A 16905-nucleotide genomic window follows, 5' to 3' on the forward strand; every position below is an offset into this window, starting at 1 on the left:
ATTTATTTATTTTTTTATTTATTTTATTTTATTTTATTTTATTTATTTTATTTTTTTATTTTTTATTTTATTTATTTTTTATTTTATTTTAATATTTTATTTGTTATTTAATAAAATGTTTTTATTTAATAAATGTTTTATATTTAATAAAATTGTATATTTAATAAAATTTGTATATTTTATTCAATTAAATGTATTTGTTTATATTTGTTTATATTTTATTTTTTATTTATTAATCTTAATTTTTAATTTAATTTAATTTAATTTAATTTAATTTAATTTAATTTAATTTAATTTAATTTAATTTAATTTAATTTAATTTAATTTAATTTAATTTAATTTAATTTAATTTAATTATTTAATTTAATTTAATTTAATTTAATTTAATTTAATTTAATTTAATTTAATTTAATTTAATTTAATTTAATTTGATTTGATTTGATTTGATTTGATTTGATTTGATTTGATTTGATTTGATTTCCCCGTTCCCCATTCAAATTTGAGGAAGTTTTCTGTGTTTTTTCAGACATTTGTATGCTATAAAGAACAAGGATTGTAATCTAAAGATTTGGTGCCTGGAATACAAATGGAAACCTGCAATATTGTGGCCTACTTTGTACTGGAGGGCAGACAGATGTGTTTGGCTCCAGATCTTTGATGGTTGACACTCACACATTATCAGCTGGCTCGTGGCCAGTCCTTTGGGCTGTTAATGTGATTGCTGTTCTTTATATCTGTGTGGCTTTGTGATTGAATCCAGTACGCTGATTGCCCTCTGTTTTTTTTTTTTTTTTGCAGTTGCAACACAGAGAGCGATTGGAGTCAAACTCATGACAACATCATTAAAAAAGTCAACTCCAGATACAACCTTTCCTGCTCCAACACAGGTAAGGATGAAGCAGAAATCACCATGGTTATATCACATCACAACTGTGGTTACATATCAACACCTATTTGAATGTCAAGCAACTTTTTGTAGTGGTTTGCCAATTATAACTGAGGTCATTTACATATAGTTTTTTAAAGGTACAGTAAAAAAGTTGCCTTTAAAGGTCAGAAAGAGGCTGGAAAATGGTCATGAAACCCCCAATTTAAACCGTTTTTGGTGCATGAAACTTTGATAAACATTATAAATGGACTTCAGGGAAAATAAAACCTTCAGAAGTGTATTTCCCGTTAAATTAAATACCCCCATTTTAAGCATAATGCTTGTGTACGCCATTTGCCAGCATATCTGGCGGTGGTATAAAGATGCTCGGCTCTTCCAGAAACCTAATTTGCATGATGACTTCGTAGTTAATAATTTTAGATCTTAAGACGCATGAAAAGACCCTCAGGGTGGCTTATCCAAACATGGTAATAAATTTCATTTCGCAGGGAAAAAAAAGATTTGCACATAAAGAAGCACAAGTATCCAGATGGTAGTTTTGCAGCGTTTCTGCATTTTGCGAGGAGCTCATAATTGCACTCAGCACCTTCACATCCGTTCGAGTAATCGCATTGCAAAGCCAGGGAATAAATTATTTTATTTATTCGACATGCTCCTCAGAACACTAGACAATGAACAATAGTGCTGACAAAAGGAGAGTCTTGCTAAATTTTGTCTGAATAAATGAAGATATGATTTCTGCTAATATATTCAATTATTCAATGCTGGTTTGTGAAACGCTTGCTCATGCTCCGAGATACAAGATCACATCCTTACTATTATACACACTCCTCAGCCATGCTGTTTTTTTATTTATTTATTGATAATCAGAGTCAGAGATAAACAGAGTGATTATGATAATTGACTGAAACTATAATTGGGACTATTATTATGGAGCAATGTTAGATTAGGGATCAGTGAATATACTGTATATTGTATAGTACTTGTCAAAATCCTATGGAGTTTTGCACATTTGGAGCCTATCCTTTTATTTTATTTTATTTTATTTGTTTTGTTTTTATTTTTTTATAATTTACTTTATTTAAAAAAAATTATAATAATTAGTAATTTAATTTAATAAATTTTTTATTTTATTTACAATAAAATAAAATAAATAAAAATAAGTTTAGTTTGATTTATTTTATATTTATTTATTTATAGAATATTTTAATTTGCCATCTTTTTATGTTTAACCTTGACATCCATCTTGCTTATATTGTGACTTTGCATTATGTAAAGATGTAAATCATTTGCATTGTCTTCTAACTGCTGCAAAGTGTATGCTGGCTGTTGACGTAACATTTCTATTTGGGTAGGTTTAGTTTGGCTCAATTCCCATGTTCACGGTCTGAATCTGTCTGTGTGATTAATGGAGACTTTGTACGAGCTCAGTAATTGAATAATTCTCCAACAGCACTTCTCTGACCCTGTGCTATCAAACAGCGATTATACAACATAGAGCCATTGCCATTGAGTATGTGCCAGACAGTTTATGATCAACCTCGGCACTGCTTCAGAACATCATTAAGAGCTCCAATAGCACAGACCCGGATGCGTGTTTCCTTTATCATTGCACTGTCATGTACCGATGGCCTATTAGATTGTTTTCAATCCTAAGCCGGCCATTTTTCCAAAGCTCAGCAAAACTTTGAACTGGGCAGAGAAGACTTAGCCTGGATGCCAGCCGAACTTCGCCCCGCCCACAACATTTGAGGTTGGGAAGTTCGGTCTGGACTTGATCCGTTGTGGAGCAACTATGCTCGAATCAGAGCTGTTTGGACCAATCAAATTGTCAGGGCGGGCTTTATACGATGATGGACAGATGATCAACAGTAACGTAATCATTCACGTCACCAAAGAGCGCTTGGCAGGGGCGATTCTAGGGTTTTTTAGGGGGGCTCTGCCCCCAGTGAGGGTATGAAAAAAAAAATTTGGTAAGACTTTAGTTTAGGATCCAATTCTCACTATTAACTAGTAGCTTATTAGTATGCATATTAGGATATTGGCTGTTTATTATTTCGTTTCGGGGGCATGGCCCTTCGAGAAAATTTTGATTTCTATGATCTACATATGTGCATTTTAAGATGTTCTGAACGCCAAAGAATTAGATAACAATAGCTTGAAAACCATTTCAGTGGGCAGATATGACTGATTCATTTTTCCAATTTTGTCAGTGAAGAAAGTAAACATATGTTTAACTGATATTTATATGTTTTATGAATCATTTTCGAAGGCTAACAGGAAAGCTAGGTAACTAAATGTATTAAATTAATTCACAATATGCACACATTCATTAATCTTATTCCCAATACAAGCTGAAAAAAGCGGAACTTTTTTTTATTTACTGAGAGCTACAAATGGAATTATTAATTTACAATATGCACACATTCATTACTATTAATCTTATGCCTAATATGAAGAATACAGCTTTTTTAATATTTCTTGTTTGTTAACTATATTATAAATGACATTTACCTCTTTCAAATCAAAATGGCGAAATTAGACAAAAGTTTATTAATTTGGCTGAATATTTTTGTCATTTGTTTAACATTTCTGACTTAAAGAAACAGCTTGAAGAACACGCTGATTAACGCAGATTAAAAAACGGGACGAAGCCGAAGTTTCATTTATTTGAAAGGCTAATCACACATTTTTTAGGGGGGCTGGACAGAATTTTAGGGTGAAGCCCCCCTAAAAAGGGCCTAGCGACGCCCATGGCGCTTGGGTTGAATTCGTTTACTAAATGGAGAACTTGTTCGTAAAAGCATTCACCTTTACTATTTCTCTCAAAAATGATGGATGTGTTGGTAAGTACTTCGTGTATCCTTAAATTCTTTTTACAACACCAGCAAAGATCGTTTACACTCATCTTTTCTTCTACTTCTTCCAGCGTGCGTGCAGTTGAGTTCTGTTGGCAACTATGCGTCGCTCAACATACGTCACTTACTCCATTGCTCTGATTGGTTGTAGGTCTATCCAATTGAGTGCAGGACATTTTCTTTCCTGGTTCGGTTGAAACACGCCCCCATAATCACAGCCCCATGGTATATTCTGACTAGAGTCTGAGTATGACGACGTCAGGCTAGAGAAGACAAGTAATCTTTTGGAAAATTAGGAGAATATGTTGAAAGTGGCTGGAAATGATGTGTGAGATGATGGTGGTCAGATACAATGGTGGCGATATGGATCGATTTCGGTTTCATGTGGTTATCCGTGTCACAGAAAGCAGATTCTGGACTGATAGAGTGTGTTTTTACAGTACATCTCATAACTTTCACAATACAGTTGCCACAAAAGCTTCTGTTTACCGAATTGTAAACCTCTTAAATTTGAACCAGAAACTCTGCCAAATCTCGTCTGCTTAACAGAATAAAATTACACAAAATTGCCATTTACCGTCACATCCTCTCAAACTAAGAGAGTAGAATGGGGGAGGATTATTATATTCAGAGCTTTCTAATACATATTCATCATGTCCTCTACAGTGAATACCTGTGAATATTCATTATGTGCAGGAGTAAAGTTTTCTCAGTGTCAGTCTGTTGGGTTCCATTTATTAAGTGATTTGAGAAAGCTTTGAATAATCATCTGTAATTAGCTCATATTATGCTGTCTTTGTTAAAGAATTAATATGAATTTGATGTGTGTGTTTAATCCAGGTCTGGCGGTGGCGCTCCAGTTGCTGCACGGCGACATTGAACAGCTGCGGAGAGAATATATGGTCCTTTTCACCAGAGGAGTGTCCATAACCAAAAAACTGGGCTTCTCGGATGTCATCATGCCAGGTAAAAATAAAACCATAACTCATTTGCTTGCAGTCATTATATTCCAAAAAAGTTCTGTTGGCTTTGAGAGACTGCACCTGTTCATTTTTGCTTAAAGATCTACATTTATATAATATATATTTTTTGCACCTGTTTGTTTTTTAACATTAGTTCGTTCATTCATTCATTCATTCACTCGTTCATTCATTCATTCATTCATTCATTCATTCATTCATTCATTCATTCATTCATTCATTCATTCATTCATTCATTCACTCATTCGTTCATTCACTCATTCACACATTCATTAAATGTTATTGTATTTTTTTATATTATATTTTTTGCCTTGATACAAACGTTTGGGGTTGGTAATTTTTTATGATTTTGAAAGAAGTCTCTTATGCTCACTTACGCTGCTTTTATTTGATCAAAAATACAGTAAAACACTAATTTAAAATACATTTTTACTATTTTAATATATTTTAAAATTCTATTTATTCCTGTGATGGAAAAGATGCAATTTTCAGTATCACATGATCCTTCAGAAATCATTCTAATATGCTGATTTGCTTAAGAAACATTTCCAATTTTTCATCAATATTGAATTGGGCTGCTTAATATTTTTGTTAGGATTCTTTGATGAATGGAAACAACAGCATTTATTTGAAATAGATCTTATGTAACATTATAAATGTCATTTTTGATAAATTTAATGCATTCTTGCTGAAAAGCATTTAAAAAAACTGCGCCACTTAAACTAGTAACTTGAGAAGTTCTTGCCGTTTTTGTGCAGAATGCGTCAGGCAGTCCGTGTGTGTCTGAGACTATTTTCACTCTCCGTCTTTCCATTACTGACCCAGATGTTTTGGTTGCACAAGCAGCCTGTCTGCTGCCTCCTGGATGAATGTGCCATCACTGGCAGTAACTGTGCCTCATGGCTGCCGGATTTATTATTAGTCCTTTGCTGTAGGCTGATCTTCCCTCTTTTTTCAGTGTGTGTGTGTGTGCATATTCCAGGTCATTCTCATTCACCAGTTCTGTTTCTGATCTTCCAAGAAACAGATTTTTATATATCTGATTGTTGCCACAGCAACAATGTTGCGTCTTGAAATAGGACTGCACACACTTAATTGCATTACACACACACACACACAGGAACCCACACTTCCTCCGCTTGGTGGTTTAGGTGACGGAAGTTCTTTGTCCCCTTTATTTGAAGTCGCTGCTATGCTTTAAAAATGTGTTCCCACAGTGCATTTTCAAACCAAATCATGCACCTTTTCTATAGTTGATGTCCAGAAAATAATCCAACAGAGTCTCAGGAAATGTACTTGTTTCCTCTACATAGGCGACTGAGAACTGGTACACCATGAAATGCGTTTGTGACCTACTGTTGGCCGTAACATTTCCATTTCTACAAATGTGAAAATGTGCATGCAGTCGTGGTTGTTGAGGCACAGACATTTGGTGCAAATATGTAGTTGCATTTCCTGTGTGATAGAGAATGTGTGTGTGTGTGTGTATTTGGCTATCATTTGTCAGCGGTATTATCCATGAGTCGCAGGATGCACCTGCTGAGGACATTTGGGAGGGATGAACTTCACATGAGTGTAGTTGTGCTCCTGTGTCATAGTAATGACAACACCTTTTCATTAGTCTGTGGTGCTTTTCCACAAACTCCTAAAGTATTATATTAAACCGTCACCAATTGTGCTACAACGCGAATTATGCCTCAGATCATGTTGCTTGTTGAGGAGAGATGTGCTTTTGCATTTCTGTTCAATTGATGTAAAAAGAGCCTTTTCATTCCAGGATCAATTCGAGTTCCAGAAACATGAGAAGTCTGTGGGTTTTTCTGCTGAGCAAACAACATAAAATCAATGTACATGGTAAAAAGTCATTTGATCTGTGTGAAGGCATCCATGGGGACACATTGTTTCATTATAACATTGAAAATCCATGCTGAAAATGCACTCTTGGTGCAAATCTTAATGTGGGATCTGGATTGCAAACAGTTGCAGGTTTGATCCCAGTTAAAGGGAACATCAGAGTCACCGATCAAAGCTTTTAATCCAAAGTTACTCAAAAAAAAAAAAAGTCTCAACTTTTTATAAAAAAAATACATATGTTGTCGCTTTCCGGCGTAATCCTTGAATGTCATTGGAACGGCCAAATTTGAGGCAGTGCATTAATGTTTTCAACAACTTACAGGTTTTATAGTTTACTGTTGCTTTTTCTGTAATTTGGTCAAAATCTTATGTTATAAGATGAAGTGCTACACACAGGCTATTGTTCTCTTTGCGTGGCGTTCAAAAATGACAATGTTTAAAAAATTTTTTTTTAAATTAATGTACTATATTTTAGTTTGATAATGTTATTGTATGTATTGTATTCCATATTGTATTATTTTCGTATTGTATAATGTTAATGATAATGTTAATATTATGTTACTTGGATTTTATGGTGCTAAATTATATTTATGCTGAAGTTATAATCCATTTATTCACTTTTTGAGCATAGACCTTAAAATGAAATTTCCAACTTAAACTGTCGTAAATCTTGAATGCTTTAGAGCGCAGACTTACGTTTGATTTCTTTTCAAACAAGACATTGCTGAAATGAAAAAAGTGAACTTGAAGTTTCAGAATTTTACATTTATTGTTATGAACAATGCGCACAAATACTATTTTAAATTTTTGACTATAAAACTACAAGAAAATCAAAGCCATAAATCTAAACAAGTTGTGTTCCAAATTTGAGCTTGACATCTCAAAAAATGAGCTTTCAGTACAATTTTGTTTGGGCGCAGTACCAAAAGTTTCCACTAGATGAAATTCATGTCCCATTCATGGATGAGTACAAGAGTGACAATTTTTTTTTCAGGAGCATTTAACCTTTTCAAATCATGATTTTTTTTTTGTATGTGTTCACATAGCAAGTGCCAAAACAAAAACTGAGACTTTCTTTACAAAGTTTGTACCGCTTCGATTAAGTAAAAATAAAAAAAAATAAAAAAACCATACGTGACAAACGTGGGTCAAAAATGTCAGAAGAGCATGAAAGAGTTAAGACAGTATTGGCTATGACTCGACGACAAATTCTAGACTGAGGCACTCTTCTCTGCTCATCAAATACATAACACATTATCCTTTATAGTGTTTTTTTTTAAGTAACGAAAATGCTGTACTTGTTCAAAAAAGCAGTTCTTTATTTACCCTTGCATTGCAAACAAGCAGAGACGGTCCAAACTGTGTGTGGTACTTCATTCACAATAGAGGCAGGGTGGAGTTATGTGGTTTAACTGACAGTTTGAGGATCCAATGGAGATACGAGGTTCTTTTTAATACTTTTCATTGGTTAAAAATGTGCAAATCCCAAGGACAGATGTAAAGACTGACCAATAGTAAAGATTTATGGGTGAAAAAGCCAAATCTGACTATATATATATATATATATATATATATATATATATATATATATATATATATATATATATATATATATATATATATATATATATATATATATATATATATATATATATATATATATATATATATATATATAAAAATGTGTGTGTATGGTGACATAAAACATTTTTTTTTTCTTTTCTTGAAGGTGAGATGCGAAATGATCTATACATCACGCTGGAGAAGGGCGAGTTCGAGAAGGGAGGGAAGAGCGTGGCAAGAAACGTGGAGGTCACTGTCTATGCACTGGACGCTGATGGACAGATTCTCAAGGTTTTTAGACTCATACATGTGTCTTATTCTACTTGATTACATATAAATAGACATGATCTTGGAGACCAGGTAATATAAAATGACATTAAAGATCGCTTCCTTAGTGTCAAGCCTATCAAAGTTTGACATAGATTGTTTTCACATTCAGTGGTGAGAGGTTTGTGGTTTTCTGTATCCTCTCACGCGAATTGTTGACTCACTGTCTGCAGGGGTTTGTGGCTGTAGGCTCGGGTGAGCCGGGCGGAGACGAGTATCACACCTTCGTGCTTTACCACAACAACAGTCCACGATGGTCTGAGCTAATCAAACTGCCCATCCCTGTTGACATGTTCCGTGGCTCTCACGTCCGCTTCGAGTTCCGCCACTGTTCCAGTAAGTCCGACACTGCTAAGAAAAGACATTGTTCTTTTTGTTCCTCAGTTTGATGCTTTTAATATTCACATAATACATAAGACTAAGGCAAGACATTATTTCCCACACTTAGATGCAGAGAATGAGGGAGGAAGTTAAATGAGCAGAATTTCAAATGAATGATTAAAGTGCAGGAGAATATCAGTGAACTGTGTGAGTCAGAGCACTAATGGGCCCTTAAAATGGAGAAGTGTAATATCCAATGGGTATTTTTGATAAATATGGGACTTTTTGATGCCAATACATCCGAGTTAAGCATATAGAGATATGTGCTTGAGTCAGTGATGTATTCGTACAGACTTCCTCTAATACACCAATACACCTCAAATCATCTGCAAGACATCTATTGGTCATCTCTGCTGGAAGACACACACACACACACACACACACACAGACACACAGACACACAGACACACAGACACACAGACACACAGACACACAGACACACACACACACACACACACACACACACACACACACACACACACACACACACACACACACACACACACACACACACACACGCACACAGACACACACACACACACACACACACACACACACACACACACACAGACACACAGACACACAGACACACACACACACACAGAAAGACAGACAGACACACACACACACACACACACACACACACACACACACACACACACACACACACACACACACACACACACACACACACACACACACACACACACATTCACACACATTCACACACATTCACACACTTACAAACAGACAGACAGACACACACACACACACACACAGAGACAGACAGACAGAAAGACACATATACACACAGACAGAGACACAGATACACACACACACACACACACACACACACACACACACACACACACACAGACAGACAGACACACACACAGACAGACAGACATACAGACACACACGCACACGCACACGCACACACACACACACACACACAGAGACACGCACACACAGAAAGACAGACAGACACACAGACAGACACAGACATTTGGCTCCAGTATCATTATTCTGAACAAGATCCAGTTCTTGATTCTCAACCCTACACCATCAACAAAACCAGCATAAACCAGTCTGGACTAGCATGGATATGTATTCATATACTGACATTTTTTTTTAATGAATTATAGCTTACAGATTCTACCTGACCTAAAATACCTTGGCAATAAAATCATTGCAAACATATATATTAGCTGACCAACTCACAGTGTAAGGCTCGTCACTTTGAATTGTCAATTGCACTCGCTCCTGTTGCCTGTCCTCAATCTGGCAACCCATCTGAGCGTCGAGTTTGAAGTGGAGTGGGCAGGGGAAACTACTCTCTCCAATAATTTGAATTTGGACTTCAGTGCCCATTTATCCGCTAGCTGTCAATATTACATCTTTAATGTGTAGTTTCAGAGTAAAAACGGTTAAACTGTATTTTATTGTCGTGGTTTGAGTGGAGCTTTAAAAGAATAAGTAGATATATATTATAAAGTGTTTGTGTTCTCCAGCGAAAGACAAGGGGGAGAAGAAGCTCTTCGGATTCTCATTCGTTCCTCTAATGCAGGAAGACGGGCGGACCCTGCCCGACGGCACCCACGAGCTCATCGTTCATAAGGTACAGCTGTCAAAATGTCTCGTTGACTTTCCTGCAACAAATGCAATTTAAGAGCCACGGTATGTCAAATGACAAATTGTCCTGGCTGACATGCATTTCATTCTGCATGTTCCTTTGAGCCCTATAAAAAGCCCTGAATTTAAAAAAGTGCTTCCTTATTAAAAAGTGTAAGAGTTAAATAACCGTGTCGGAGAACACATCCCTGAGGCACACCCAATTTAAGAGCATGCTCCGGGCACAGCTCTGGTAATTGTAGACTGTGGAAGGGTTTCTGGATTTAACAGGCTCAAAAGAGGTCACAAACACACATGCACACGCAAACAGCAGATGCTATTTGTGTCATGTCGTACTGTCACCCCTCACACTCCATTAGTAGTTGTTATAAACATTAATTTATTAAAGAAGCCTCTGAATGAATAAAATATATGTATTATTACGATAAAACGAGAATGAGAATGTTTCCGAAAAGCTCATTTTTGCTGCTTAGTAATGTCTATGTTGTCTTTTTATTTCAAAATGGCAATTAAAATCACATTTTCTATATACCCCATTTAAATCTAACCATATAGAACACATGCAATAACTTCTATTAGTATATATGAAATGATATTTGTAGCAACAGAGAGGCTTAGTCCATATATATACAGGCACAGTATGACTCTAATGGCCTATTTACACATGCTAAAATAGGGCGGTTTGCTTCAGCGCTTACACAAAAGTCTCAATGCTACACACTAGAGATCACTGGTCATGTACAGCATACGGCCATTGTGCATTTGCTAACAGTTCTGCTGACCACTTGCGTGTAGCACTTTGAGCAAGATAAATGATAAAAAAGGAAATAATAGTGTAAGTCAGCTGTTTGCATTTCTGCTGGAGGCAAAAGAACTGCTGACTGAATGTGGAGCGTTTTCATGATGCTAATTTAAGAAATAGTCCACCCAAAAATAAAGCTAATGTCATTGTTTTATTTACAATCCCATATGACTTTATACACTAAAGAAGAGGCTTTGCAAAATGTTCAAGCTGCCCTTTTGTGTGAATTAAGTAGTATCTTTTTTTCTCCTTAGTGTGAGGAGAATGCTAACCTGCAAGACTGTGCTCGCTACCTCAAACTGCCCTTCTCGAAATCAAATCTGCCCGGCAACAACCAAACTGTGAAAGGCACTAAGGAATCCCTGTGGATCACTTCATTCCTTTGTTCTACCAAACTCACTCAGAACGGTAATGTGCTTGTGTGTGTGTGTGTGTGTGTGTGTGTGTGTGTGTGTGTGTGTGTGTGTGTCTCTGTATGGGATACTTTATTATTCCCTGTTTGGATTTTTACTTGGCATAATAGCTAATATACAGCTGATGCATCACAGAACATGGGAATAGTTGGGTGGTTGGCATGAAGTGGCCATAGAAAATGTACACTGATTGCTTACTGGGTGTTTCCTGTCAAAAAGCATGTCGTAACACTATTGTTTCCTGCAGGTGACATGCTGGACTTACTGAAGTGGAGAGCCCATCCGGAGAGAATCAATGACAGCCTCTCTAAACTCAAAGAAATCGATGGCTCAGAAATAGTTAAGGTCAGCTGCACTTCAGAGCCATGCTGTTGGTTAATGAACATGTCAATCATAGTAACCTTTGCCCTAATTGGTGCACTTTCCTAATACAGTCAAATATCTTTCATCAGTTTTTACAGGATACACTGGACACGCTTTTTGGCATTTTGGACGAGAGCTCACAGAGATATGCGCTTAAGGTGTTTGATTGTCTGGTAAGTAAAGACCCTCATTTTTGGGACAATACAGTGCAATGAAATTACATTTTGCTTATTGTCCGTGTGCATTTTTCGTCATTTAGGTACACATTATAAACTTGCTCCAGGATAGCAAGTTCCAGCATTTTAAACCAGTCATGGACACCTACATTGAAGGCCACTTTGCAGGAGCCCTGTCATACAGGTACATTAAACACTGTGTTTTTCACTCTGTCCAGAAATTTGAAATGTTAAACTGTTAGAATCAGTGTTGGGGAAAATTGCTTCTAAAAGTGATGCGGTACAATATTGTGTTACTCTCTAAAAAAGTAACTAATTACCAGTAGCGTACCAGTCAGGGCCTTCACTAACGATCAACACACCCCACGCCGCCGCCATAACACCACACACACCGATTAGGGATGGGCAACAGTGGTCGAGTAATCGAGTACTCGAACGTGACAGCGATCATCGATCATGAGAACGATGATCACCCTGACTTTAAAAAAATATATTTGTCTCTTTTTTATTGGTTACTGCGTCATTTTGCGCGGTACCTGAGGTCTGATTGGTTAGCGTTATACAGCACGCCTCCAGACCGCGGCGAAATAAAGTGAAACTGAGGCGTGCACTGCAGTGATGTCTGGAATCACTGTGATCATTAAATGGTTAGTGCAAGATGTGCCAATCTCATAGCCTACATGGCATTATAATGAGAACACGATGGGAATAGAATGCTGTAAATTCTCTGTGCTTCCCCGTGTATCAGCTGTTAAAGCAAATCCACAGAGAAACTAGCGAGAACACTCAGACTAGTACGTGAAGTTCATGTGCGCATTCACATCCTTTTCTGCAGATGCACGTTAAGATTACTTTTATGTTGTCTATATCTGATTAATCTAATATAAGAAGCGTTTGGTTGAGCTTAATAAGCTAGAAAAGCGCTGCCGTTATACCGGCTGTTCATTCTCTTCAGTTTCAGCTCAAATGCATTAATGCTCGACATTATAGTTTAGAGACGGTCATATTCTTTTTAGATGGGCTATTTATTTCTCAGAATAATTGATATTAGTAATGCAGCAGTGCTATAGGCCTACTGTTCTCATATTTTTTAACAGTAGACCTAGTTTATTTAAAGTTGTTTTTCGTTATGAGTTCGAAAACGCGCAGTGATGTCTGTAAACGCTTCGATCATGAATAATAAAATTAAGTGCATGATGTGCAGAGTCAATCTGTCAAAGCATTATAATGAGAACACGATTTTAATAAAATATTGTTTCTGTGTGCTTTCGTTGTCTGTGTATCAGCGTTGTTAAGGGAAGAGCGCATTCAAAATGTTTCAAACCATAGCCTGTAAAATCTAGCACGCTGAAGTTCACGTGCGCATTCACGCCCTTTTGTGTTGATTTAAATTGTAATAGGTTCCTATTAATCTTCATCTTAATATTGATATAGGGTGTGTTTGGTTGAGTTTATTAACCAGCTAGCAAGCTCTGCAGGGTGGTGTTATTTCACAGTTTCATCTCAAAGGCTGACTTGGTTATTTGAGACGGTCATTTTATAAAGATGTTTCTTTTTCAAAGACATTTATGCATCATAATCTCAGTTATTTTTTGTTTTATATGTTCATATTTTCATATACCCGTTTTCATGTCACGTTTGTATTTGTCAACAACCAATTTCATAACATTTTGTTGCTCTTTAATGTGTGGTCTCTTCCTTCTAGTTAGTTTATAGTATCAAATAAACATGAATGGACTTCAGAAGGAATGTTGTTTCAAGCGTGGAAAGATGTCAGTACACACCGTTTTTCAAGTTCAAGTCCACCAACGTTAATCTACTCTCTTGACTGCTTTGTCGGACAAAAATGGCGGATTCTGTAAATGACGGATTATGATTGGTCAGATCGCCTGTCAATCAAACTCCGGGCGAAGGGTGAATTGCATAATGCGCTGCATGACTTTTTATCACCTGGCTAGATAGATAGAAATGGCTCATTTTAAGGTAATAAAAACTTAACGGTTCATTATATAAGGTCTTTATACACCACTGAAAACATAGTTATGTGTATGATATTGCATTCCTGTCAATAGATCCTCATAAATACCACACACTGCACCTTTAAGCCTACATAACAACATACCATTTTTCAATGACTACAACATGCATATGGTTTTATCGCTTGTTTCTGTTTCCTTTTTTCCTGTGTTTTGATCCGGATATTCTGTACTCTTTCAGAAGATGTGTAATAGTGCCCCCCCCTACCGTATAACAATGAAAACATGGAAAATCGGAAAATTCAGTCAATTGCAGGGAAAGAGTTAAATAAACAGAAACATAACATGCATTTGTAACTAATATTAATGCTTTATTAGTTACATCAATAAAGTAATCTGATTAGTCAATGCATGTTACTTGTAATGCGCATTGGTCAGGATGCCTGAATAAGATCCATTGATGTGAAATTGAAACTTAAAATGTATAATGACACTTAAAATGTGAATTTCACGCATCTATTTGTGAATGCTTTTGAAGTGTGCTTGTGCTGTTTTCCGTTTAAATAAATGCCACTTGGCTTGATATTTTGTTATGTAATGCAAGATATTTGATGGATTAAACGTGGCTTAAGTGCCCAAATACTTTTGAGGGCCACTGTATAGTTTTGTTTTTGTCCACACACAGAAAAACTAGGCTTTTGTTCACAGCTCTCTTGAAGCCTGACTCTCAGCCAGTACAGTGCTGATTCTATACTTGAAAAACACTTAATTTTACTGCATATTCATTCATCTGGGTTAGAGATCAGCCCACATTACAGCCTACACTTGTGCATATTACGCAACTTCAAAACTGAACAGGATACAAAAAAACCTGTACTTTTATGTGCAAAAAGTAAATTTTGTTATATAGATGGACATGGACCACAAAACTGCAGTTTCATTTAGATGCATCTTATTATTTCTGGTTATTCTTGCTCACTGGTGCAAATATGTTGGGTCATGCTCTTTCATTTAAACAAAACTCTTCCGTTCTGATTTTCACTTCTCCTTTTGTTGAGATTTTTAGCCTCTGAAAAAGCATGTAACCGCACGCTTGCTGAGCATTAGAAGATCAGCACAAAATCTCATACTTAATTTGCTCCACTGCAGTAGACGTCACTTTCTTTCAACTTCTCAATGCAATGCTAGGAAATCGCAATGGAAATAACCTGGCATCCCACCATATGATGCTATTGCAATACTACTTTTTATGTGTTGCATATTGCGATACGCTGTGATTTAAAAAAAGTCTGTTATTTTCCTGCAGTACAATAAAATAGCATTAAAATAGCATTTTATGTGTTCCTATACTTCCTATTGATTATTTAAAATTCAAAATTAAGCCATGTGCTTGTCTAGAATGCTAATGCTTTGAAAAAAAGACTTAGGCTTAGTGGTTGCTCTAGGCTGCGGTGCTCATACAGACAATGCATGATTGAATCCTGATTTGCTCATTGCACCCCACTTCTGCTTGCTATCAAATTCTGCCACCACTTTCTTTTTTTATCTGCAAAATTGGTAAAAAAAAATCCCAGTTATAGTAGTACAGTAGTTAATCTGCCAATGATTGATTGCAAGGTCAGATTGGTTTCCATTATGTATCTTTCAATTCTACCAAACAAGCAGATATATACTGTAGATGGTTAGTTTTTGTGTTTTTGTGTCTCTGCCAGGGATCTGATCAAGGTGTTGAAGTGGTACGTGGACCGCATTATTGAAGCGGACCGCCAGGAACACATCCAACAGGTGCTAAAGGTGAGAGCCCTGTGCAAAATCCCACTTCACACTTCAGATCACACGTCTTTTCTCGCCCTCTGCTTTTCATAATGATATTTAGAGTCTGTCATTACTGTCCTCCATCTCCGGATTTTGTGCAACCACAAATACAATTTGTATTCATAATGTACTGAATATTCAATTTCTCAGGAATGGTTAGCTCCGAGCTGTCCACATCGCATTAGTTCACACAGCCCTTGCATTCTTAATTAGACTGCTTTTATGTTGCATTCTGTGCTCAGATCTGCTGTTCTCTTGGTTTCCCAGGCGACGGAGTATATTTTTAAGTATATTATCCAGTCGCGACGGCTGTTTGCCCTCGCCACAGGCGGACAGAACGAGGAGGAGTTCCGCCGCTGTATGCTTGAGCTTTTCATGTCCATCCGCTTCTTCCTCTCGCAGGAGACCAAGGGGTCGCGGCCTATCACACAGACACAGGTGAGAGAGAATGTGATCTGTTTATATTTATTATAGTGAATATTTAGTATGGTCAATTATAGTTGGTGGTATAGTTGGTCAAGTATACCATGGTTCGTAACACATGCTGTGGTGCTCATGTGGGTGACAACATTCATCATTCTGTCCTTCCGCCCATAAATACAAATAATTAAATAAAATAATTGTCTAATTTAATAAAAATGAAAGATTTTTAATGATCTACTTTTTTTTGCAATGACTTTTATTGAAGAAAAGAAAAATATTCTCTTTACTAAAGTTCCCGAAAAGCCCAGAACCCCCAATTTTACAAAAATATTTTGGTGGGTCTTGTTTAGGTGGGTCCTGGAATGGAAAAGTTTGTGAACCTTTGTTTTATCATTATTATTTGCTAGAGAAATGCCCTTAATTTAATTTCGTCAGACATTTAACCCTTGAAAG

General features: G+C 36.4%; 1 protein-coding gene across 2 annotated transcripts in view; it reads left to right on the top strand.

Annotated features, from left to right (window-relative positions):
* Window positions 1–16905, top strand: part of dock4b (dedicator of cytokinesis 4b) — a 118099-nt gene that overhangs the window by 62340 nt on the left and 38854 nt on the right. For both annotated transcript variants that reach the window (XM_079818191.1, XM_079818192.1), the window contains exons 12-22: window positions 799–887; window positions 4588–4713; window positions 8311–8435; window positions 8645–8807; window positions 10364–10470; window positions 11541–11694; window positions 11947–12044; window positions 12152–12235; window positions 12322–12422; window positions 15927–16008; window positions 16297–16467. In XM_079818191.1, coding sequence (XP_079674317.1) covers window positions 799–887; window positions 4588–4713; window positions 8311–8435; window positions 8645–8807; window positions 10364–10470; window positions 11541–11694; window positions 11947–12044; window positions 12152–12235; window positions 12322–12422; window positions 15927–16008; window positions 16297–16467 — 1300 coding nt within the window. The remainder of the gene's footprint in view (window positions 1–798; window positions 888–4587; window positions 4714–8310; window positions 8436–8644; window positions 8808–10363; window positions 10471–11540; window positions 11695–11946; window positions 12045–12151; window positions 12236–12321; window positions 12423–15926; window positions 16009–16296; window positions 16468–16905) is intronic.

This window comes from Gobio gobio (assembly GCF_949357685.1).
Source record: "Gobio gobio genome assembly, chromosome: 5".
Classification (NCBI taxonomy): Eukaryota; Metazoa; Chordata; class Actinopteri; order Cypriniformes; family Gobionidae; genus Gobio; species Gobio gobio.